The following is a 24,370-nucleotide window of genomic DNA, read 5'->3' on the forward strand; positions in this document are numbered from 1 at the left end:
CACCGCTGCTCCTCCATCCTGCCCCCAGATCTGCCACCGATGCTCCTCCATCCTGCCCCCAGATCTGCCACCGCTGCTCCTCCCCCCCTCAGAGCTTCCACCGCTGCTCCTCCATCCCGCCCCCAGATCTGCCACCGCTGCTCCTCCATCCCGCCCCCAGATCTGCCACCGCTGCTCCTCCCATCCCACCCCCAGATCTGCCACCGCTGCGCCTCCATCCCGCCCCCAGATCTGCCACCGCTGCGCCTCCATCCCGCCCCCAGATCTGCCACCGCTGCGCCTCCATCCCGCCCCCAGATCTGCCACCGCTGCGCCTCCATCCCGCCCCCAGATCTGCCACCGCTGTGCCTCCATCCCGCCCCCCAGATCTGCCACCGCTGCTCCTCCATCCCGCCCCCAGATCTGCCACCGCTGCTCCTCCCGTCCCGCCCCCAGATCTGCCATTGCTGCCCCTCCGTACCCCCAGATGTGCTGCAGCTGTCAATTTCATACCCCCAGGTCTGTCATTCCATACCCCCAGGTCTGTCATTCCATACCCCCAGGTCTGTCATTCCATACCCCCAGGTCTGCCATTCCATACCCCCAGGTCTGCCATTCCATACCCCCAGGTCTGCCATTCCATACCCCCAGGTCTGCCATTCCATACCCCCAGGTCTGCCATTCCATACCCCCAGGTCTGCCATTCCATACCCCCAGGTCTGCCATTCCATACCCCCAGGTCTGCCATTCCATACCCCCAGGTCTGCCATTCCATACCCCCAGGTCTGCCATTCCATACCCCCAGGTCTGCCATTCCATACCCCCAGGTCTGCCATTCCATACCCCCAGGTCTGCCATTCCATACCCCCAGGTCTGCCATTCCATACCCCCAGGTCTGCCATTGCTGCCGCTCCATACCCCCAGATTTGCTGCCCCTGACACTCTATACCCCCAGACCTGCCATTGCTGCCCCTCCATACCCCCAGATTTGCTGCCCCTGACACTCTATACCCCCAGACCTGCCATCGCTGCCCCTCCATACCCCCAGATTTGCTGCCCCTGACACGCTATACCCCCAGATTTGCTGCCCCTGACACGCTATACCCCCAGATTTGCTGCCCCTGACACGCTATACCCCCAGATTTGCTGCCCCTGACACGCTATACCCCCAGATTTGCTGCCCCTGACACGCTATACCCCCAGATTTGCTGCCCCTGACACGCTATACCCCCAGATTTGCTGCCCCTGACACGCTATACCCCCAGATTTGCTGCCCCTGACACGCTATACCCCCAGATTTGCTGCCCCTGACACGCTATACCCCCAGATTTGCTGCCCCTGACACTCCATACCCCCAGATTTGCTGCCCCTGACACTCCATACCTCCAGATCCCCCTGCTGCTCTCTATCTTTTCGCCCTAAAACAACATTGTGCCTCCTGTAGCAGAGCCATGCGTGGGAGGGAAATCCTCTTACACAAGTGAAATCCTCCTGTGAAATGACTTGGCTGCAGTGCTAGCCCTGGCACAAGGCGTGGGAGGACCACTCTGCTGAGCGAAGGAGTTTTTGCTACAAAGTTTTCTTTTCCGCAGGCAGCAAATGACCAATATAAATACTTCATGAGAATTATTAGGATTGTCGTGTATGGGCAGAGGAATGCACACTGCGCTCCTGAGGAAATAAATCTGACAACGCATTGCTTTTCCCCCATTGGACCTGGCTGGTCACATGACATCATAACGCTGTCATTTGTGGTTACTCTGGCTGATTTTTTGCCTTTTTAGTAATAGTAAAACTTAGTAAACTTTAGTAAAGTTTCAATGTACCTCTAGCTAATTTTTTAATATTGCCACGAAGAATGTAAACTCACTTTGTGGGCACCAGGTTCCACCAAATCCAGATATTGCTTTGTAATCGTAGCCTGATGTACATCGCTTGCACAGAGAGAAATGCCCAGCAGGCCCCACCCACTACAGGCCACATGCTGAAAACTACAGGAGGGGGCGGAGACCAGACCAGTCACCAGTGAGCGGTCCAGTGAGCGGTCTTTATTACAGGAAGCTTCTACACAGAGGTGACATTTCAAGAATTTAACAAAGCACACCAAGATTCAAGAAGAATGCACATGAATGGATTAAGGCAATATGGGCCAGATTCACATAGGGCAGCGGCGACGTAACGTATTGTAGATACGTTACACCGCCGCAATTTTTCATCGCAAGTGCCTGATTCACCAAGCACTTGCGATGAAAACTACGCCGGCGGCCTCCGGCGCAAGGCGGGCCAATTTAAATGGGCGTGTGCCATTTAAATTTGGCGCGCTCCCGCGCCGGACCTACTGCGCATGCTCCGTTTCTTAACTCCCGCCGCGCATTTTTTTTTGAACGGCGACGCACGTAATTCCGTATTCCCGGACGGCTTACGCAAACGACGTTATTTTTTAAATTTCGACGCGGGAACGACGGCCATACTTTACACAGAAATACGATTGCTGTGTAAAGTTAAGGCACCAAAAAAAACTAACTAACTTTGCGACGGGAAACTAGACTAGCGGCGACCTAGCGAACGCGAAAAACCGTCGGGGATCGCGGTAACTCCTAATTTGCTTACCCGACGCTGGTTTACGACGCAAACTCCCCCCAGCGGCGGCCGCGGTATTGCATCTTAAGATCCGACAGTGTAAAACAATTACACCTGTCGGATCTTCTGGCTATCTATGCGTAACTGATTCTATGAATCGGACGCATAGATAGAAACAGGGATACAACGGCGTATCAGGAGAAACGCCGTCGTATCTCATTTGTGAATCTGGCCCTACATACTCATCCCAGAGTTCCACTGTGTATGTTGGCTCCGTTCTCTGAGACACGCCTTAGAAGCAGACAGGACGCTGCGTGGCTCTGCTTGGGTGTGTACGGCCCCCCGGTCTGGCAGGGGTTAATGGCGAATGTGGATTTACAGACATCCTCCTCAGTCACATGGATGGACATTGATGCGCTGGAGGCACCGTTCGTCTAATGAAGTGCGTCGGGCCGGCTCTCTCTCCTCCGCGGCAGGCTCTGCAATTCACATCCACGGACAAATCCTTTCAGACAGGTCTTCTTGTGGTGATGGGAGAGAGACTGGCAGCCTTGGCGAGGTCCCGGGCGCCCTCTCCAGTCCTGTGGCTTGTCTACACGGCAGAACATAATCTTCAGAGGCAGCTCAGAGTGTGCGGAGGGGTCCAGGCTTGTACTAGGCCTGGTGCTGGGTGGGGAGGGTAGCTAAGGACGGGCAAGGATGGGGGGGGGGGGGGGTCGCAGGATGCAATTTGCCCGAAATCTCAAACTTTTTCTAATAGATTACAACATGGATGTAACCAATCAGCTTCTGGTTTTTATTGTCTAAGCTTAAAGGAGTTGTAAAGGGGGAAAAAAAATGTTTTTCCTAAAATTAATGGGGTAGATTCATGAGGCGCAGCGTCCCGTTTTTGCCCTGCTCCCCCGCAAATTATTTGCGCTACGCTTCATTCACGAAGCAGTAGTCACGTAATTTGCGTGGGCGCTCCTCAAAAATGCCCGGCGTAAGGGCGCGTAATTTAAATGATCCCGTAGGGGGGCGTGGATCATTTAAATTAGGCGCGTTCCCGCGCCGAACGTAGTGCGCATGCTCCGTCTGGAAACTTTCCCGACGTGCATTGCGGCAAATGACGTCGCAAGGACGTCATTTGCTTCAAAGTGAACGTGAATGTCGTCCAGCGCCATTCACGAATCACTTACGTAAACGATGTAAAATTTAAACTTTGCGACGCGGGAACGACGGGTATACGTAGCATTGGCTGCCCCTGCTATTAGCAGGAGCAGCCTTACGCGAAACCCGACGTACGCAAACGACGTAAACTGCGTACGCAGGGCTCGCGTAGGGTTGTGAATCGGCGTTAGTATGCAATTTGCATACTATACTCTGACCACAACGAGAACGCCACCTAGCGGCCAACGTAAGAATGCAGCCTACGATATGACTGGCATAAGAGCCTTATGCTAGTCATATCTTAGGCTGCCGTCGGCGTAACGAGGTTCCTGAATCAGGAGCATTCGAAACGCCGGCGCAAGTAAGCAATTGCGCTGCGTAACTATGGTTACGCACACGCAATTGCTTCTTGAATCCACCCCAATGTCTTAAAGGTAGACAGACAGAATAGTGTAATGATTCTGTTAAAAAAACAAGTAAATACCTATTAAATTCCTTCATCTATATCGCCTTGGGCGTTCTAGTTTCTGTTCTCTCATTCACTTCCTGGTTTGCGGCGCTCGTTCATGTAAGAACTACATTTCCCAGTATGCATTGCAAGACAAGCAGGAAGTGAACAGAACAGAGAAGAAAAGAAGAAATAGAGCAACTTCTGAGCAAAAACGAACAATGAGGAAGTGAAAAGAGGAATGTCTGCAGGTAAAGGATGCTTATTATGAAAAAAACCCTTTAAGGTGAAAAAACACAAGGGTTTACAACCCCTTTAATTGAACAAGCTGAAGTTAGAAGCTGATTGGTTACTATGCACAGCTACACCAGATTCTGTGTGCTCCAGTTTTGGTGAATCTCCCCCGTAGTGTACAGTAGATGCTAGTTACATATGCAGTCTCTGCTTCCTACTTGGTTTTGCAGCTCTGCTTTCTCTATCTGCTTATGGGGTCCGTTGATTTGGTTCTATATGTACAAGTCTCCATGAATACATTTCTGACATGTCACAATAGACAGGAAAAACTAATTTCAGTAAAGTGTCGCCTTTTTTAAAGTGTAAAAAAAAAAAAAAAACTTGAATTCAGTATTACTAAACCCACAACAGTAAAATCAGTCTGTATATGTAGTAAAGCATGCTCGTTATACTCACTGTGGAGCCTAAGGGGTTAATCCTCTGCGTTGTGTATAAAGGCTGTTTGATCCTGACTACTCTGATCCTCCCCTTCTTTCACTGTCCCCAATCCATCTCCTGATGGTACAGAGCCTTGGGAGCACTCTGCACATGCTCAGTTTTGTGTGTATTGTGTGTATTGCTAGAGAGCGTTTTTTTTTTTTTTTTTTTTTTGTGAGGGTGCATGTGATCAGAACAGGGCCAATCGGCACTGTCCAGACAGAGGGTCAGGGGTCATGCAGTCACAGAGAACCCTTGTTCACATCACTATTGGGACAAGGTGCTTTGCCCAGGGGATCCCGCCAGAAAAGGTACCCCCTCCATGTTGAGGGCATGTGGCCTGGTATGGTTCAGGATGGAAAGGGGTGATCATGCTCCTCCTTTTTCTGTGTGCTTGGATAAGGGTCTGGTATAGATTTTTTGGGGGACCCTCACACTTTTTGTTTTATTTTTGCATCGGGTTTTCCCTCGAAAATCCATACCAGACCTGAAGGGTAGCCCTTTGGACCCTATGTTTCTAACTGCGCTGCCCCTTTGTGCCCCATGTTTCTATGTGTGGCGCTTTGCACCATGTGTCTCCAACTGCGGCCCCCCTTTGTCTCCAACTGCGGCCCCCCTTTGTCTCCAACTGCGGCCCCCCTTTGTCTCCAACTGCGGCCCCCCTTTGTCTCCAACTGCGGCCCCCCTTTGTCTCCAACTGCGGCCCCCCCTTGCGGCCCCCTTTGTCTCCAACTGCGGCCCCCTTTGCACCCCTGTGCGCCTCTGTCATTCTTGCGTCTCCACGGAGCCTTGGATACTCCCTACAGTTGTCTCCCCTGCTATGCTCTACTATCAGTACCCTCTGTTGTCTCTGTTGCCAGGACTATCCTTGACATGGAAGTTGGGCACTCCTAGGAAGGTGCTCGAGGGTTGCAGATTTGTGGAGGCATCCTGTGCACTCAATGATACATATAGCCGGATTCATAGAGAGTTACGCCGGCGTATCAGTAGATACGCCGGCGTAACTCTGGATCTACACCGGCGTTAATTTAAGCGTATTCTGGAAACCAGATACGCTTAAATTAGGCTAAGATACGAGCAGCGTAAGTCTCCTACGCCGTCGTATCTTAAAGTGTAATTTTTAGGCTGGCCGCTAGGTGGCGCTTCCGTTGAGTTTGGCGTAGAATATGTAAATGACTAGATACGCCGATTCACGAACGTACGTGCTCCCGTCGCAGTAAAGATACGCCGTTTCCGTAAGAGATACGCCGCGTAAAGATAAAGCTGCCCCCTAGGAGGCGTAGTCAATGTTAAGTATGGCCGTCGTTCCCGCATCGAAATTTTAAAATTTTACACCGTTTGCGTAAGTCGTCCGTGAATAGGGCTGGACGTAATTTACGTTCACGTCGAAACCAATACGTCCTTGCGGCGTACTTTGGAGCAATGCACACTGGGATATGTACACGGACGGCGCATGTGCCGTTTGTAAAAAAACGTCAATCACGTCGGGTCACGAGTAATTAACATAAAACACGCCCCACATCCTCATTTGAACTAGGCGCGCTTACGCCGGCCCCATTTACGCTACGCCAACGTAAGTTAGGAGGCAAGTACTTTGTGAATACAGTACTTGCCTCTCTGACTTAAGGCGGCGTAAATACCATACGCTGCGCCGCCTTAAAGATACGCGCCCCTACCTGAATCCGGCTAATACAGTATAATAACAACTTCCACCCATCCATCAGTAGAAGCAAGAAATGAGCCCTGGCCAGCGTCGTGCAAGTCATCCGCATCCATTACAGGGCAGCCTGGCAGGCAACGAATCCACTGATGTACACTCAGCGGTGGCGATGCAATCTGGCTGCGTAGGCGGCTGGTCGGCGAGGATTTATGGTGTCGCCATGTCTTGTTATTAAACAAAAGGGAGTAGGGGGATCGGATGCCAAGAGGAAAAACACTGACTCACTTCTGTTCCCCGCTAGGAGAGGAAATTGCTGCTCGCCAAGGCCAGAACTAGTGATGGGTCCCCAAAGCAAAACTAATACGGGGCCCCCCTTGTCTTTCTAATCTCCACTGTGAAGGCAAATCCTTTACAAAGTAACAATTGCAGTGCTCGGCAGAAATAAGTACACCCCAACACTTCGAACAATTTTGACACATTTTTGGGACAATTGTCATTTTCACAGCAAAAAATGCACTGATTACTGTGAAAATGACAATTGCAGTTTGGGAGTTAACCACAAGGGGGCGCTGAAGGGGTTGAGTGTGACCTCATTTGTGTTTCTAACTGTAGGGGGGTGTGACGTCATCGATTGTGTTTCCCTATAAAAGGGAACACACGATCGATAACGGCGCCACAGTGAAGAACGGGGAAGCTGTGTTTACACACAGCTCTCCCCATTCTTCAGCTCCGGGGACCAATCGCGGGACTCCAGCGGCGATCGGTTCCGCAGTCACAGAGCTTCGGACCGGGTCGCGGCAAGCGCCCGCAACCCACGGCTGGGCACTTAAAGAGGACGTACCTGTACGTGCTTGTGCCCAGCCGTGCCATTCTGCTGACGTATATGTGCACGAGGCGGTCCTTAAGTGGTTAATAAAACTAAGTGTCACTTCTGTCTGTTGCTTTGTTCCTTCACTATCAGCATGAGTCACTTCTAAAAAGTTTTCCTGACACAAAGAGAAAAAATGTGACAGGAGGGAGCTTGTGATTGACAGCCTCAGCTCTGTGTGAAGGGGGGTGTGTCCATTCTCTCCAATCGGCTTTCAGAGCTCTCCGCACTGAGCTTTGCAGAGTGTACTTTCAGCTCTCTGTCCCCTTTTTTCTGACCTCTCAGACAAGCTTTATAAATTCTGCACTTATGGATGAATGTAGAGAACATTGCAGATAAACGGGTACAACTTATGTAGGAGGATTTTTTTCATCTCTATGTATCACCTGAAGCCAGTGACTTCATTGGGTATATGTAAGGGTTTGCAACCACTTTAAAGTGGAGTTCCACCCATTTTTTTATGTTTGTCTGTGCTGCATGCTCTAATCTCATAGTGTTCAGAATGGACAATTTTTATTTAATTTGTTGCTTGTAAATACCTTTATTTTGTAGTCCTTCATTACTTCCTCCTCCTTATTTGCCTAGGCTATTTGCAAGGGTTTCTGGGATAGGCATCATGTTTCCCAGTAGTCCTTGCAAACCTGACTGAAACCTATTACATTGCTTGTGCACTGAGCATGTGCGAGATATGCAAAGCTGAAATCCAGGAAGTCATACAGTCTGGCTTCATGATGCCCACACTTAAGATGGCCACGGTCTATTTCTAGATTATAAACCTAAATGCTGTAACAACCTAACAAAACGGACCTTAGTTTACAGACTAACTTTACTAGAATACATTAAGCTTGTGTATTACAGGGGTATTTATATATAAAAAGTGAAATTGTGGGTGGAACTCCCCTTTAAGTCATATGATTTTTTATTTATTAAATTGTTGTAACAACAAAAGTATTTACTGCAAACCTTTCATTGTTCCTTTATTTCCAGGGTCCCTCATTGGTCAGAGATGGGGTTTTAAGGGGTGACCGGTCTAATCTGGATCTTGTATAGCCCAAGGCCCCCTGGAGACGAAACGTTTCACATCAGAAGAGACTGCGGGGCAGGGGTGTCGCCATGGAGACCCCCGACGTGCCAGTGGGCAACCTGATAGACCTGGATACGGAACCCCTGGTCGTGATAACGGAGTGCCCCTCTTCGCTGGACGCAGATGAGATCCTGTCGCTGGAAGTGAACCCGCCTGAAAACGGCGATAGGGAGGAGGAGATCGAGAGCGACGCCACAGAGTCTGCCGACAGCGAGAACGACATGATGTCACCGAGCCGCCGCAGCTGGAACCACTCCCAGAGGTCCTCTTCCGAGTCCTTCTCGTCCAATCAGAGCACGGAGTCCGCCCAGGATGAGCAAATGGCAGAGCAAAAAGAGTTCATCCGGAAATACGTAGAAAAGATCTTTACCGGCGGGTAAGTGAAGCAGTGGGTAAGAAAGTAAACCTGAAATACAGTATCTCACATTTTTTATACATATTTTAACCACTTCCATACCAGGCACTTACGCACCTTCCCGCCCAAGCCAATTTTCAGCTTTTAGCACTGTCGCACTTTGAATGGCAATTGCGCGGTCATGCTACACTGTACCCAAACAAAATTGGTGTCCTTTTTTCCCCACAAATAGAGCTTTCTTTTGGTGGTATTTGATCACCTCTGCGATTTTTTTTATTTTTTTTTTTTTATTTTTTTTTTTGCACAACTAAAAAATGACTGAAAATTTTGAAAAAAAATTAAGTTTTTATTTTTTTCTGTTAATTTTTTTGTAAATAAGTAAGTTTTCTCTTTCAATTACGGGCACTGATATGGCGGCACTGATGGACTGATAGTACTGATGGGCACAGATAAGGTGGCACTGATTGGCGGCACTGATGGGCACTCATGGGCGCCACTGATGGGCACTCATGGGCGCCACTGATGGGCACTCATGGGCGCCACTGATGGGCACTCATGGGCGCCACTGATGGGCACTCATGGGCGGCACTTATGGGTGGCACTGATGGATACTTATGGGTGGCACAGATGGGCACTGATAGGTGGGCACTGGGCATGGATGGGCACTGTGGGGTGGCACTGATGGACACTGTGGGGCGGCACCTATGTTGCCAGTCAGTGCCCATTTGTGGGCACTGATTGGCATATTTTTTTTTTTTTTTGTATGGTTTATTTTTTATTTTTTGGGGGGGGTTTTTTTTTTTTTTTTTTTTACAGTTTGCCCTTCCCTGGTGGTCCAGGGTGGGCTTCCCTGGTGGTCCAGTGTGGCAAACCGAGGGGGGGGCTGCGCTGATAAACAATCAGCGCGAACCCCCCCTGTCAGGAGAGCCGCCGATCGGCTTTCCTCTACTCACGTCTGTCAGACGCGAGTGAGGAAGAGCTGTCAACGGCTCTTCCTGTTTACATTGTGATCAGCCGTGATTGGACACGGCTGATCACGTGGTAAAGAGTCTCCGTGTGAGACTCTTTACCGAGATCGGTGTTGCGGGGTGTCGGGTTTACAATGTAAAGTAGTGAGTGTACAGCTTGAATAACCATCAAAATAACTCAACACACATCCATTAATGTCTAAACCACTGGCAACAAGTACACCCCTAAGTGAAAATGTCCAAATTGGGCCCAAAGCGTCAATATTTTGTGTGGCCACCATTATTTTCCAGCACTGCCTTAACCCTCTTGGGCATGGGAGTTCACCAGAGCTTCACAGGTTTGGAAGTAGAAGGCACCATGGGCGATCTGCAGGTACTCAGAGAAGGGGCGCATTAGGCACGGGGTCTAACGCACCTAGCTGCTCTATCTGTGGCCACGCGGCTGGGTGAGGGACGGCGATGCCGGCTCTGTGCTCAGCCTGTCGGATTACATTACTTTCCCCGCTTTTCCCGGCTCATCCTGTCACTGCAGAAACTGAGCTCGGCCAATACACTCGCTACTGCTGCTGCGGACCCCCCCCCGGGGGAGCGAGCGTCTGCCGGTGCATTGTGGGAAATCCATCGTAGGAATAAAACCCCATCTGTAAACAACTTCTCTCAGTGTGACGCTCGACCTGATTAAGCAATAAGTAGAAAATGAGCGTTTTTTAATTTCCTCTCATTTTTGTATTAAATCATTTAGAATTTTTATCAGAATCATTCAGAATGTTAATTAACAGAATCGTCATTGGAGAATTAGGAATTAAGGTTTTGGGTGGTTTTTAAAGGATACAACCAGCGTAAAGTGTCTCCTGAGGGTGACAGAAGTTACCTGTCCTGGGCCTCTTCTTGTATCAAAAATGGTTCTTTGGTTCCAGGTCAGTCCTGCCCACACCCTCCATCACAGTTCTGATAAAGGGGGAGGTACTTCCCCTGAAACTCATTGGATTTACTCAGCACCCATGAACTGAATTTGAACATTCTAAAAACTGAGTTTCAGCCTGTAAACAGAATTTTACAGGCTGAAAATACAAATACTATAGCTGTTGACTTTTAATATAAGGACACTTGCCTGTCCAGGTATCCTGCGATGAAGTCACCCCTAGCCGTTTCGTCCCACATCTGTGGGTGCAGGCATCGGCATCTTAAAGCGGAGTTCCGCCAAATATATATATATATATATATAAGCATTGTGTGGATAAAAGGGCACCAATCCCAATCAGAGGAACTCTGAAATGCCTACTTAATCCAGACAGGAAAACCTTCACCAAAATATTCAATGCCAGTCTGCATTATTGGATACAGGCGCTGTGTGCTTAACGGGCAGCATGGCAGAGCTGGGTGGTCGGTGAACTGCTCAGCAGATCTCCCTCATACGTTTGATGTCTGGCATGCAGTGCTGTGATCTGCCATGAGCTTCTTCATGGCAGAGAATGGAGGATGTACAATATTTATGAACCTCCACGGCTGTGCCAGGAACCGTGCCCAAATTTATGTCCCCGGGTACCGGGTCCTTCAATTATTAACGGAGGACTGTTGGCACACATCTTGGCTGCATGACATCCTCTCAGCGATTTCTGACAAACACGAAGAACAATGTCTGATATCTCCATTTACTGTACACTTGCTGGATTACTAATGCAACAGATTCCAGCTGGTGATCACTGTCTGTTGGCACTGATTACCCTACACTTCTTTGTCATATGTACCGCCCTCGTGTAGCTGTTTGAGGGAGGGACACTTTAAGAAAACCAACTCGGAGATTGTGCAGGGATCAGGATTATAGAATACACATCACAGCCTATAGGGTGCAGGGGTCCGCACTATGGGCCAGATTCTCTAAGATCCTGCGGCGGCGTCGCGTAGCCTATTTACACTACGCCGCCCCAACTTACAGGACCAAGTGCTGTATTCCCCAAACACTTGCGGCGTAGTGTAAAAGGCCCGGCGTATCCCTGCGTAATTCAAAGGGGGCGGCTTGTATTTAAATTAAGCGCGCCCCCGTGCCGATCGAACTGCGCATGCGCCGGGCTTAAAATAGCCCAGTGCGCATGCTCCAGTTCTCGACGGAAAACGTCAATGACGCCGACGTGTGCGTCATTGACGTAAAGTCGTATTCAAGAACGACTTAGGAAAACGACGTACCCGACGGGAAAAGACGACGCCGACCCGACGCCATACTTAACATGGCATATGGCAGACTGGTTTAAGGTTACCCCTCATATAGCAGGGGTAACCTTACGCAAACGACGTAAGCGACAGCTACGCGACGCGAATGAGTTCGGGAATCGGCGTATCGGTCTCATTTGCATAAACAAATGAGACCTGAACGTAAACGCCACCTAGCGGCCGGCGGCGAATTACATTTAAGATCCGACATTGTAAGTCACTTACACCTGTCGGATCTACAGCGTATCTATGCGAAAATGATTCTAGGAATCACTCGCATAGATACGCGGGTCAAAAAAGAGAGATACGACGGAGTATCCTGAGATACACCGTTGTAACTCTTCTGAGAATCTGGCCATATATACACACAATTCAGCCTATAGGGTGCAGGGGTCAGCACTATGTTGTATGCAACACAGACTCTACAGAGTGTAGGGGTCAGGACTTATTAATATAAAACATGGCGTATAGCAGTGATGGCGAACCTTGGCACCTCAGATGCTTTGGAACTACATTTCCTATAATACTTATGCACTCTGCAGTGTAGTGGAGCATCATGGGAAATGTAGTTCCAAAACATCTGGGGTGCCAAGGTTCGCCATCACTGGCGTATAGGAAGCAGGGGTCAGTATTGTGTAATATACAACATAGTGTATAGAGTGCAGGGGTCAGGACTATGTAATACACAACGCAGCCTATAGGGTGCAGGAGTAAGTACTATATAATACGCAACACAGCCTCTACAGAATGCAGGGGTCAGGACTAATTAATATACAGCATAGTATATAGACTGCAGGGGTCAGGATTATGTAATACTACACAACACATAGAATTTAGCAGTCAGAACAATGCAATTTACACACTAGTAAGGAGTATCATGGGACCCCTTACCTTGCTGGTCAGTGGGAGGATAAAATGCCCCAGTATTCGTTGTGGGAGGAAAAAGCCACGCTCAGGAGTCAGTGGTCTCCTGGAAAGAACAGAAATGCCCTAGATAAGTTGAAGAAAAAAATGGCCAGTGTTGGTGGTCGGAGGAGTGTAGTGGGGTGAAAATTGCAAGTGTAGGTGGCGAGTAGGAGGAAAAATGCTCTGCTTTGGTTAAAAGGGAGGAATGCCATGACATTGGTAGTCAGTCGGGGGGAAAAAATAAACAAAGATGCATTTTGTGTCAGAAGTGCATATTGGGGGTAATCCGCTGTTTGAGGTGGGTGGTGAACAATGGGACTTGGCAAATGGAACAATAGTGCCAAAGTGGAGGAATGTAGTGCCCAGTGAGTTTAGGGGGTGAACAATAGTGGCTTGTGTGGGTTGGGGGAACACAATGGTGCCCAACGTGGGGTTGGGGGAACAATGGTGCCCAATGAGCATTGGGTAGGGGGAACAATGGTGCCCAATGAGCATTGGGTAGGGGGAACAATGGTGCCCAATGAGCGTGGGGTAGGGGGAAGAATGGTGCCCAATGAGCATTGGGTAGGGGGAACAATGGTGCCCAATGAGCGTGGGGTAGGGGGAAGAATGGTGCCCAATGAGCTTGGGGTAGGGGGAGCAATGGTGCCCAATGAGCGTGGGGTAGGGGGAACAATGGTGCCCAATGAGCTTAGGGTAGGGGGAACAATGGTGCTCAACGTGCTTGGGGTAGGGGGAACAATGGTCCCCCTTAAGAAGGGTAGGGGGAACAATGGTGCCCAAAGAGTGTGGGGTAGGGGGAGCAGTGGTGCCCAACGAACATGGGGTGGGGGGGAGCAGTGCTGCCCAGCGAGTGTGGGATAAGGGGGAAAAAGTGGTGCCCAACATGGGGTGGGAGGAAGTGGAGCCCAACGTGGGGTCGGAGGAAAAAAGTGGTACACAATGTGGTGTAGGGGGGAACATGGCCTGAGGTCTTCAGCACCACCAAAAATTGTTCCCTTATGTACTAACATTTATGTAGACTGATAATGACCAGTCAGCAGTAATAAGGGCAGCAATGCATCACTGTTAATAAGGTCAGTGTTGAACACATCCAACTGCTAATGGTGGTAAAAAATAATGAATTTCCCTCTGCAGCCTTTATAGTGACGGGAAGAAAACTGAAACTAATTATAGCAGATGTGAACCCTAATTGGATGACATTTGGTTTGCTCTATCATAAATAACTGTCTTTTTTTTTATTTTTTATAAAATGCTGTTTTTCCTGTGTTTTCTACTACCCCAATTTGTTCTAGTCTATTAACAAGAAAAGCAAGAAAATACATCCCCTGGAGCCAGCAACAATAGATCCCTCACACAACAATGGACCTCACCCCAGCAACAATAGACCCCCCCCCACACACACACAGCAACAATGGACCACCCACAACAAAATACCACCCCCTGCAACAATTGGACCCCTCAGCAGCAACAACAGATCTCCAAGCAGCCAGCATCAGTAGACCTTTTTCTCATCAGTAGATCCCTACCAACAACATAAGACCTCCCAGCAACAATAGACCCTCACACAACAACAGATTCCCACCAGTGACAATAGATCCCCCCAGCAGCCAGCATTAATAGACCTTACAGCACACCTCACATGCCTGACGAAGGGGCCCTGCGTGGCTCGGAAACCTTGCATTGCTCTGTGATGTGATCATGCCATAAAAATCAGTTTGGACGCTGTCTTGTTGATCCATGGTGTGCTGGCTGATATCTCCATTGTGACTTCCAGCACTCCCCATACCCCTTGCCATTGCATACATTCAGTGCTGGAGGTGCCGAAACCACGTTCCAGCAGAAAAAAAGCCCTACTGAAGGGTGTTTGTAATGCGATTGGCTGCACCTTATTGCCTTTTTTGAAGGTTTGTACATTGTAGTCTTGTAGTCAGCAGCTGATAAAATCTCAGGCATGTAAGGAATGCATTTTTACCAATTAGTCGGGCCTGTGTGAATGTTGAGACATCAAATGTTCTCAGGCTATGTTCTCTGCATATCGAAAGTTGTTTGTTGAGGGGAAAAAAAAGTGTGTGAATGTGTAAAATACCACATTACTGTACAGGGAGTGCAGAATTATTAGGCAAGTTGTATTTTTGAGGATTAATTTTATTATTGAACAACAACCATGTTCTCAATGAACCCAAAAAACTCATTAATATCAAAGCTGAATATTTTTGGAAGTAGTTTTTAGTTTGTTTTTAGTTTTAGCTATTTTAGGGGGATATCTGTGTGTGCAGGTGACTATTACTGTGCATAATTATTAGACAACTTAACAAAAAAAAAATATATACCCATTTCAATTATTTATTTTTACCAGTGAAACCAATATAACATCTCAACATTCACAAATATACATTTCTGACATTCAAAAACAAAACAAAAACAAATCAGTGACCAATATAGCCACCTTTCTTTGCAAGGACACTCAAAAGCCTGCCATCCATGGATTCTGTCAGTGTTTTGATCTGTTCACCATCAACATTGCGTGCAGCAGCAACCACAGCCTCCCAGACACTGTTCAGAGAGGTGTACTGTTTTCCCTCCTTGTAAATCTCACATTTGATGATGGACCACAGGTTCTCAATGGGGTTCAGATCAGGTGAACAAGGAGGCCATGTCATTAGTTTTTCTTCTTTTATACCCTTTCTTGCCAGCCACGCTGTGGAGTACTTGGACGCGTGTGATGGAGCATTGTCCTGCATGAAAATCATGTTTTTCTTGAAGGATGCAGACTTCTTCCTGTACCACTGCTTGAAGAAGGTGTCTTCCAGAAACTGGCAGTAGGACTGGGAGTTGAGCTTGACTCCATCCTCAACCCGAAAAGGCCCCACAAGCTCATCTTTGATGATACCAGCCCAAACCAGTACTCCACCTCCACCTTGCTGGCGTCTGAGTCGGACTGGAGCTCTCTGCCCTTTACCAATCCAGCCACGGGCCCATCCATCTGGCCCATCAAGACTCACTCTCATTTCATCAGTCCATAAAACCTTAGAAAAATCAGTCTTGAGATATTTCTTGGCCCAGTCTTGACGTTTCAGCTTGTGTGTCTTGTTCAGTGGTGGTCGTCTTTCAGCCTTTCTTACCTTGGCCATGTCTCTGAGTATTGCACACCTTGTGCTTTTGGGCACTCCAGTGATGTTGCAGCTCTGAAATATGGCCAAACTGGTGGCAAGTGGCATCTTGGCAGCTGCACGCTTGACTTTTCTCAGTTCATGGGCAGTTATTTTGCGCCTTGGTTTTTCCACACGCTTCTTGCGACCCTGTTGACTATTTTGAATGAAACGCTTGATTGTTCGATGATCACGCTTCAGAAGCTTTGAAATTTTAAGAGTGCTGCATCCCTCTGCAAGATATCTCACTATTTTTGACTTTTCTGAGCCTGTCAAGTCCTTCTTTTGACCCATTTTGCCAAAGGAAAGGAAGTTGACTAATAATTATGCACACCTGATATAGGGTGTTGATGTCATTAGACCACACCCCTCCTCATTACAGAGATGCACATCAGCTAATATGCTTAATTGGTAGTAGGCTTTCGAGCCTATACAGCTTGGAGTAAGACAACATGCATAAAGAGGATGATGTGGTCAAAATACTCATTTGCCTAATAATTCTGCACTCCCTGTATAGCCAGAGCTGAGGAACATACATACTTCCTGTTATACTTTGCACCATCTAGTGGCCATAATGCAGTATTTTCCCCATTCACACTGCTTTTTAAATTAACCGCTTCAGCCCCTGACCATTTTGTAGCTAAAGGACCAGGCCCCTTTTTGCGATTCGGCACTGCGTCGCTTTAACTGACAATTGCGCGATGTGGCTCCCAAACCAAAAAAACGTTTTTCTTCCCCACAAATAGCTTTCTTTTGGTAGTATTTAGCCACCTCCTGCGGTTTTTATTTTTTACGATATAAAAAAAAATAGAGCGACGATTTTGAAAAAAAATTCAATATTTTTTTACTTTTTGCTATAATAAATATCCCCAAAAATATATATAAAAAAAACATATTTTTTTCCTCAGTTTAGGCCGATACGTATTCTTATTTTTTGGTAAAAAAAATCATATTAGCGTTTATTGATCGGTTTGCGCACAAATTAAAGTGTTTACAAAATAGGGGATAGATTTATGGCATTTTTATTAATATTTTTTTTTACTAGTAATGGCGACGATCAGCATCTTGACTGCGACATTATGGCGGACACATCGGACACTTTTGACCCATTTTTGGGACCCTTGTCAATTTTACAGCGTTCAGTGCTATAAAAATGCACCGATTACTGTGAAAATGACACTGGCAGTGAAGGGATTAACCACTAGTTGGCGCTGTAGGGGTTAAGTGTGCCCTAATGTGTGATTCTTACTGTAGGGGGGGCGTGGCCTGGCGTGACATGTCACTGATCGTCGTTCCCTATGACGGGGGAAAGAAGATTATTGCCACTGCCACTAGGAAGAACAGGGAAAGGATTGTTTACACTTGCCTCTCCCCGTTCTTCAGCTCTGTGACCCAATTGCGGGACACCGGCGGCGATTGGGTCCCGCGGTCACGGAGCTCGGGACTGGGTCGTGAGCGTGACCCAGGGTTGGGATCTTAAAGGGGACGTACCTGTATGCCCTTTGAAAACACATTCTCCCCAGTTGCGCAGAATAAATGTAAATACATGGACGTATAGCTATGCATGGTTTTATTTGTATGTATGTGTGTGTATGTATGTATGTATGTATGTGTAATATATATACATACATACATACATACATACATACATACATACATACATACATACATACATACATATTTTCTTTTATATCAATACAACCAATAGGCATTGTGGGAGAGGAACAGCAATGCACATCCACAGCAAGCAGAGCATATACACTATAAGGAGAAAGGTGGCATAATAAACGATGGGACGCAGTGACACGAATATTTACATGTATAGAAAAACAAAATCAGTAAAGGTCACAGACATGACTTTCCTGCAAACTCTCCAATAACCTACAGTAAGTAATCGCTGACCCCGTAGCGCTCCTCCTCCTCCTCGGTAGTTGTATGCGCAGCGGGGAAATAAGGACACAGATGACAGAGGATGACCCTGGCTCTGCGAAATATGCCGACTCTTGTGTTTTGAACTCGGCGTCCATTCATGCGCAGCTAACGACTTCAAACCAAGCAGACTGGCGCTTCGGGGAAGAGGGATATCGGGACGCCAGGATGAGAATCCGCCATGCTACCGCGGCTCGGGCCCAGGCTGGGGGGTCTCACTCAGGAAAACGCTGAATTGATAAATCTGGGAAGATGCGGCATTTGGATTAGTTGGCCTGTAATTATTTCTGTACGGTGTCCTGATGATCAGTGCAGCTCCAACAGTGCCCACAAGTGCTGCCAATCTGTGCCCATCAGTGAAGGGGGGGGGAAAAAAAAGTTTTTTTATTTTATTTTTTCTCCAAAATTTTCAGTCTTTTTGTTTAGCAAAAAATAAAAAAAACCCAGTGGCGATTAAATACCCACAAAAGAAAGATCTATCTGTCTCAAACGATAAACATTTCCATTGGGTTCAGTGTTGCATGACTGCGCAATTGTCATTAAAGGTGTGACAGTGCTGAAAATTGGCCTGGGCAGAAAGGGGGTGAAAGTGGCCAGTTTGCAAGTGTTTAAAAATAATCCCTGGCACATGACCTTTTAATGGCATTGGTCCGTAGGGTTCAATATTGAGTTGCAGCTATAACAGCTTCAACTCTTCTGAGAAGGCTGTCCATAAGGTTTAGGAGGGTTTCTATGGGAATGTTTGACCATTCTTCCAGAAGCGCATTTTTGAGGTCAGGCACCGATCTGGACGAGAAGGCCTGGCTCGCAGTCTCCACTCTAATTCATCACAAAGGTGTTCTATCGGGTTGAGGTCAGGACTCTGTGCAGGACAGTCAAGTTCCTCCACCCCAAACTCGCTCATCCATGTCTTTATGGACCTTGCTTTGTGCACTGGTGCGCAGTCATGTTAGAACAGCAAATGATTATGGACTAGTACAAGGTCCATAAAGACATAGATGAGCGCTTTTGGGGTGGAGGAACTTGAGCTTGTGTGTAAAGACAGGTGTCCCAATACTTTTGACTATATAGTGTATATATAAGAATAGGACAGATTGTAACTCTGCCTACCACCTAAAGTTTACAATGTGTGATAACACGAATGCCTGTGGAGCTACAGTGTGTGTTGGCATGAATGCCGGTATCCCACCGGATATGAAACTGTTATTCAACAGTGGATCAGCACATGGAAGCAACTCTCAGCAGCCAATCAGATTTTAGATTGCTATAGTCAGAAAGATGGAAGGAGATGATGATTGGTTGCTTCTGCTTCTGTACTTCTACCATTATAAGTTGTAGCTGAAGGGGGGCACAAAGTGGATGGCGGTTAATTTGCATAGGGGGTGTGGCCTTGACCACTTTTTACCTGGTACTGGTTGCCGTGGCTTGACTCCATCTACAGCTGACGCACAGTACAGCTTGCAGCCACCTCAGTGAACTAAGCTTTTTCTTTTTTTTCCAACTCTCCTTCCAGGGAGGACATGGACCAGGAGGAGAAGGCACGATTTGGCGAGCTCTGCAGCGCCGAGAATGGAAAGGGAAGAGAATGGTTTGCTCGCTTTGTCAGCGCTCAGGTAACAGTGTATTGTTTATGTAGCATTAATGTGAGGATGTCCTGTAAGTCCCGCCTACATTTCTGTCCAGAAGGACGGCACCGTCTTAGTTCAGGCATCATCCAGGATCACCTTCTACTTTCTGGACTGAGATCCCAGCTTAGAGATGATACAGCCATGACTAGGGGTGCAACGGGTCAAAAAACTCACGGATCGGATCGATCCTCGTATCAGGAGTCACGGATCGGATCATTTTCGAATCAGCAAAAAATAAATAAAAAAAATGATTTATGAAAAAAAGTCGGATTTAAGTCTGGGCTCTAGCTGGGCCAATGGCTCTATATGGTAATGTCCACCATTGCCCCCCACTCGTCATCGCCATTACTGTTCCAGTCCAACATTGCCCCCACACTAGTAAACAGTAACACTGTACTAATAGCCATTTTTCCCACTGTAATATAGCCAACATTCAACTCACTGTGACTGTACTCAGTCTCACTGTACTCGGTTGCAGACTGTACACGACGCGCTCTTGCAGAATAGAAGATCCACGAGCAGAGAGAGGGGTGATGACGTCAGCGCGCACCGCCGCCGGGTGTACCAAGATGGCCGTCCGCTCCGGAGATAGGCCGAAGCCGCGGCCTTTCCTAAGGCCATGGCGGCGGTGCGTTCCGCGGATCGTATTCTGTTCCGATCCGAACAGGTCGACCCGTTCGGATCACGGATCGGGCACAATCCGTTGCACCCCTAGCCATGACGTGTTTCGCCTGTTTATCCGGGCTTCGTCATGAAGGTTTTTCTATGACTAAGCCCTCATGGGCAGGGCAAAATGCGTTGGGAGTGTGGTTTGTTTAGCGGTGGGAGCTGAGGCCACTGCATACATACATACACTGACGCAAATTGGACTGGGGGAGCTGCGGTACTTTTTTGTATGCGTTTTCTTTCCCGGTTCAGTACTTCTCAGCTGTTCCATATATGAAGATCAACAACACACAGGTCCCGACTTTGTGAATTCCTTCACACGTGTATGACTGTAGATGTGGAGCTGTTAGTGTTTATCTCAGTACATTGCCCGTTATGTTCTGCCTTCAGTCAGTAGTCGGAGTTCTTCTATAGGATTGGTGGTTGGGGGCTGCTCATCCGTTTCTGGCCGTTTTTCTAGAATTAAAATCCTCTTCTGCTCTCTCCGCCTCCCCAGCGCTGCAATTCGAAGTGCGTCTCGGAGCAGACCTTCTACAGGCTGGTGCAGTCCTTCGCCGTGGTCCTCTTTGAGTAAGTGTGACAATTCTGCAGAGGGTCGTGTTTTGGGATAACTATGTCCCCTGTCTGACTCCCTCTCTCCTTTTCTTCCTGTAGGTGTCACCAGATGGATGACTTTGGTCCAGCCAAGAACCTGATGACCATGTGCTTCACGTATTACTACGTTGGTGAGATGTTGATTAATGGCAACTCCTGTATTAGCCAATCATCCTTTTCTGCCATGTGATACAGCTGTCCGCCATCCTCTTTTTAATCTGCAGGGAAGCCTCACGTGTCGCCCACAGAGTCGCGGGAGAAGCCGGTGAGCACCGGCAGCATTGACGCCTATCTAAAATCTGCTAACAGCTGGCTGGCTGAGAAGAAGGACAACGTGGAGCGGCTCCTGAGGACCACCTCCGTCACCACCGAGAACATGAAGGGCTTTTTCGGGGGGCTGGAGAGCAAACTTAAGGGTCCGCCCGTCAAAAAGAATGGGTAAGAGATATTTCTAGAGGCATGCAAAATTTCCAAGTGTGAATAAAGCTGTGCAAAGAGCAATAACCTACAGCAACCAATCAGGAGCTGGATAAACCGCTGGAAGGCGCTGATCCAGCCTCCATTTTTCTAGTCCAAATTTTGTTGATCATGCACTGTGTGGACACCGACCAGATTACAGGTTTTGCTTCTGAGAAGTATACAGAAGCAGGCCCAGACTGGCCCTGGGGCATACCGGGCATATGCCCGGTGGGCCGCATGTCACGTTTCCCCCCCATTGTTACATGCAGGCGGTCCAGAACCGTTTAGGGGGGTGTGTGTGTAACAAACTGTGGGGGGCTGTGTAATGTAAAGGGGCCCAGAGGTGCAGGGTGCTGTGTAATGTAAAGGGGCCCAGAGGTGCAGGGTGCTGTGTAATGTAAAGGGGCCCAGAGGTGCAGGGTGCTGTGTAATGTAAAGGGGCCCAGAGGTGCAGGGTGCTGTGTAATGTAAAGGGGCTTAGAGGTGCAGGGTGCTGTGTGATGTAAAGGGGCCCAGAGGTACAGAGTGCTGTGTAATTAAAGGGGTCCAGAGGTACAAGGTGCTGTGTAATTAAAGGGGTCCAGAGGTACAAGGTGCTGGAACACCACATCCCATCATTAACCGCCGCAGCCGGTAATGTGTACTAACATTGCTCAGCTGCTGAAACTAAAATAAAAAAACATTTTTTTTTGTATTTTTCTGTTTCTTCATCTGCAGATCAAAGGGATGAGCAGGGGTTCCTCTGTTTAACCCTCTTTATTCTTCTTCATTTAATTATTTTTCTGCTTTTTTATTTTTTTTATTTTTTTTGTGTTCAGGTTTATTTTTATAGACAATTATAACTTTTTTTTTTTTTTTTTGCTTTGTTAGTGAATATTTTTACACATATATATTAACATGTATTTTCACATTGAAAAAGCGCAAAAAAATAAAAAAAAATCTATTTTCTTTCATTTGTAAATGACTTTTCAATGATTTGTACCATTTGCTAAGAGCTGAAGTGAAAACAAAATCAGTATCGGTACTTGGTATCGATACTTGTAAAAAAAAAAAAATGGTATGGGTGCATCCCTAGTTTAAATATTGACTTGACGACTTCACTTTAAAAACACCTTATGTAGTAAATGAAATCTCTTTTCTTCCAGCCAATCCGAAGACTCTCCAAGAGAGATGCCGTCCAATGACAGTGAGTGGGGGTCCCTTCCTGTTGTCCTATCTTGTGTGTTGCGTCGTCTTTGCGGGTGCATTGTGTGTTCTCACCTGTCATTCTTTTTTTGTTCAGTTCCCCTGCAGAGTCCCGATGACAAGAAGGGGGAGAAGATTTACCTGTACTCTCATCTGAAGCAACAACCAATCTGGTAAGGGGGAAGGAAAAGGAGAGCGAGGTCAGTAATGAGCGTTGTGCAGTAATGGCGTCCCCGCGGAGATGACCTGTGTAGAGGAAAACTGCTAAACTACTTGGCCCCGGGTTCACACATGTGCGACTTGTCATGAGATTTGACAGTTCCAAGTCGCACCCTGTTGCCAGCAATGGAGTGGTTCATATCGCTGTGATTCACATTGCAGCAGTTGTGAAAAAGGTTCCTGCGCTACATTTTACCAATTTCATTGCGACTTGTGAAGACTTCTGTTAACCACTTAAGGACCGAGCCTGTTTTTCAGACTTAAAAACAAGTATATTTTCCTAAACCCCCCCCCCCCCTAAAAACCTAGAAAATCAAATGGCGGTAATTGCAATACTTTTTGTCACACCGTATTTGCGCAGCGGCCTTAGGCCGCATACACACGACCAGTCCGTTTTCATCGGTTTGGACCGAAGTTCAGTTTCATCGGTCCAAACCGACCGTGTGTACGGCCCATCGGTCTGTTGTCCTTCGGACAAAAATTAGAGAACTTGCTTTAAAATCGAACCGATGGACGGCTAACCGATAGGTCAAAACCGATGGTTAGTACACAAAAGCATCGGTTCAAAACCCGCGCATGCTCAGAATCAAGTCGACGCATGCTTGGCAGCATTGAACTTCGTTTTTTTCAGCACGTTGTGTGTTTTACGTCACCGCATTCTGACCCGATCGTTTTTTTAACTGATGGTGTGTACGCACATCAGACCATCAGGCCACTTCAGCGGTGAACCGATGAAAACGGTCCGTCGGACCATTCTCATCGGATGGACCGGTCGTGTGTACGCGGCCTTACAAGTGCAAATTCACTTTTTTGAATAAAAAAATAAGACAAGAGTAAAGTTAGCCCAATTTTTTTTTATACTGTGAAAAATGTTACACAGAGTAAATTGATACCCAACATGTCACGCTTCAAAATTGCGCCCGCTCGTGGAATGGCGTCGAACATTTACCCTTAAAAATCTCCATAGGCAACGTTTAAAAAATTGTACATGTTGCATGTTTTGCGTTACAGAGGAGGTCTAGGGCTAGAATAATTGCTCTCGCTGTAACGATCACAGCGATACCGCACATGTGTGATTTGAACACCGTTTTCATATGCGGACGCAGCTCATGTACGCGTTCGCTTCTGCACGTGTGCTCATCTGGGACGGTGGTTTTTAAAAGAAAAAAAAAAAAAAATTATTTATTTAACTTTATTTTATTGATTTTTAAAACGGTTCTAAAAAATAAAATAAAAAATTGTGTCACTTTTATTTCCTATTACAAGGAATGTAAACATCCATTGTAATAGAAAAAAAGCATGACAGGTCCTCTTAAATATGAGATCTGGGGTCAAATAGACCTCAGATCTCATATTTGGACTTAAATGCAATAAAAAATAAAAATAAATTGTCATTTGAAAAAAAGGACAACAAAAAAATGGCCCTTTAAGACATATGGGTTTTGACGTTGCTTCCGCCCTGCTATGGTATAGAGACGGATGGGGGGCCATCTTGCCCTCACTCGTATCTATACCCAGCACGAGAAAGGACCCGATCGCCTCCGCCGCTAACGACGGCTCTGGTCATGGAGGGCATGGGAGGGGTGCCCTCTCCCACCACCGATTACAGTGATCGTGCGGTG

The 24,370-nt window shown here is 47.3% G+C and overlaps 1 protein-coding gene across 2 annotated transcripts in view; it reads left to right on the plus strand.

Moving 5' to 3' along the window:
* The window catches only part of KIAA0513 (KIAA0513 ortholog), a 74,487-nt gene that overhangs the window by 23,881 nt on the left and 26,236 nt on the right, over nt 1–24,370 (plus strand). For both annotated transcript variants that reach the window (XM_040329393.1, XM_040329392.1), the window contains exons 2-8: nt 8,383–8,855; nt 19,511–19,610; nt 20,788–20,861; nt 20,946–21,016; nt 21,110–21,323; nt 22,490–22,530; nt 22,627–22,702. In XM_040329393.1, the coding sequence (XP_040185327.1) occupies nt 8,509–8,855; nt 19,511–19,610; nt 20,788–20,861; nt 20,946–21,016; nt 21,110–21,323; nt 22,490–22,530; nt 22,627–22,702 (923 nt within the window). In that variant the 5' untranslated portion in view covers nt 8,383–8,508. The remainder of the gene's footprint in view (nt 1–8,382; nt 8,856–19,510; nt 19,611–20,787; nt 20,862–20,945; nt 21,017–21,109; nt 21,324–22,489; nt 22,531–22,626; nt 22,703–24,370) is intronic.

The sequence above is a fragment of the Rana temporaria genome, chromosome 11 (genome assembly GCF_905171775.1).
Source record: "Rana temporaria chromosome 11, aRanTem1.1, whole genome shotgun sequence".
Classification (NCBI taxonomy): Eukaryota; Metazoa; Chordata; class Amphibia; order Anura; family Ranidae; genus Rana; species Rana temporaria.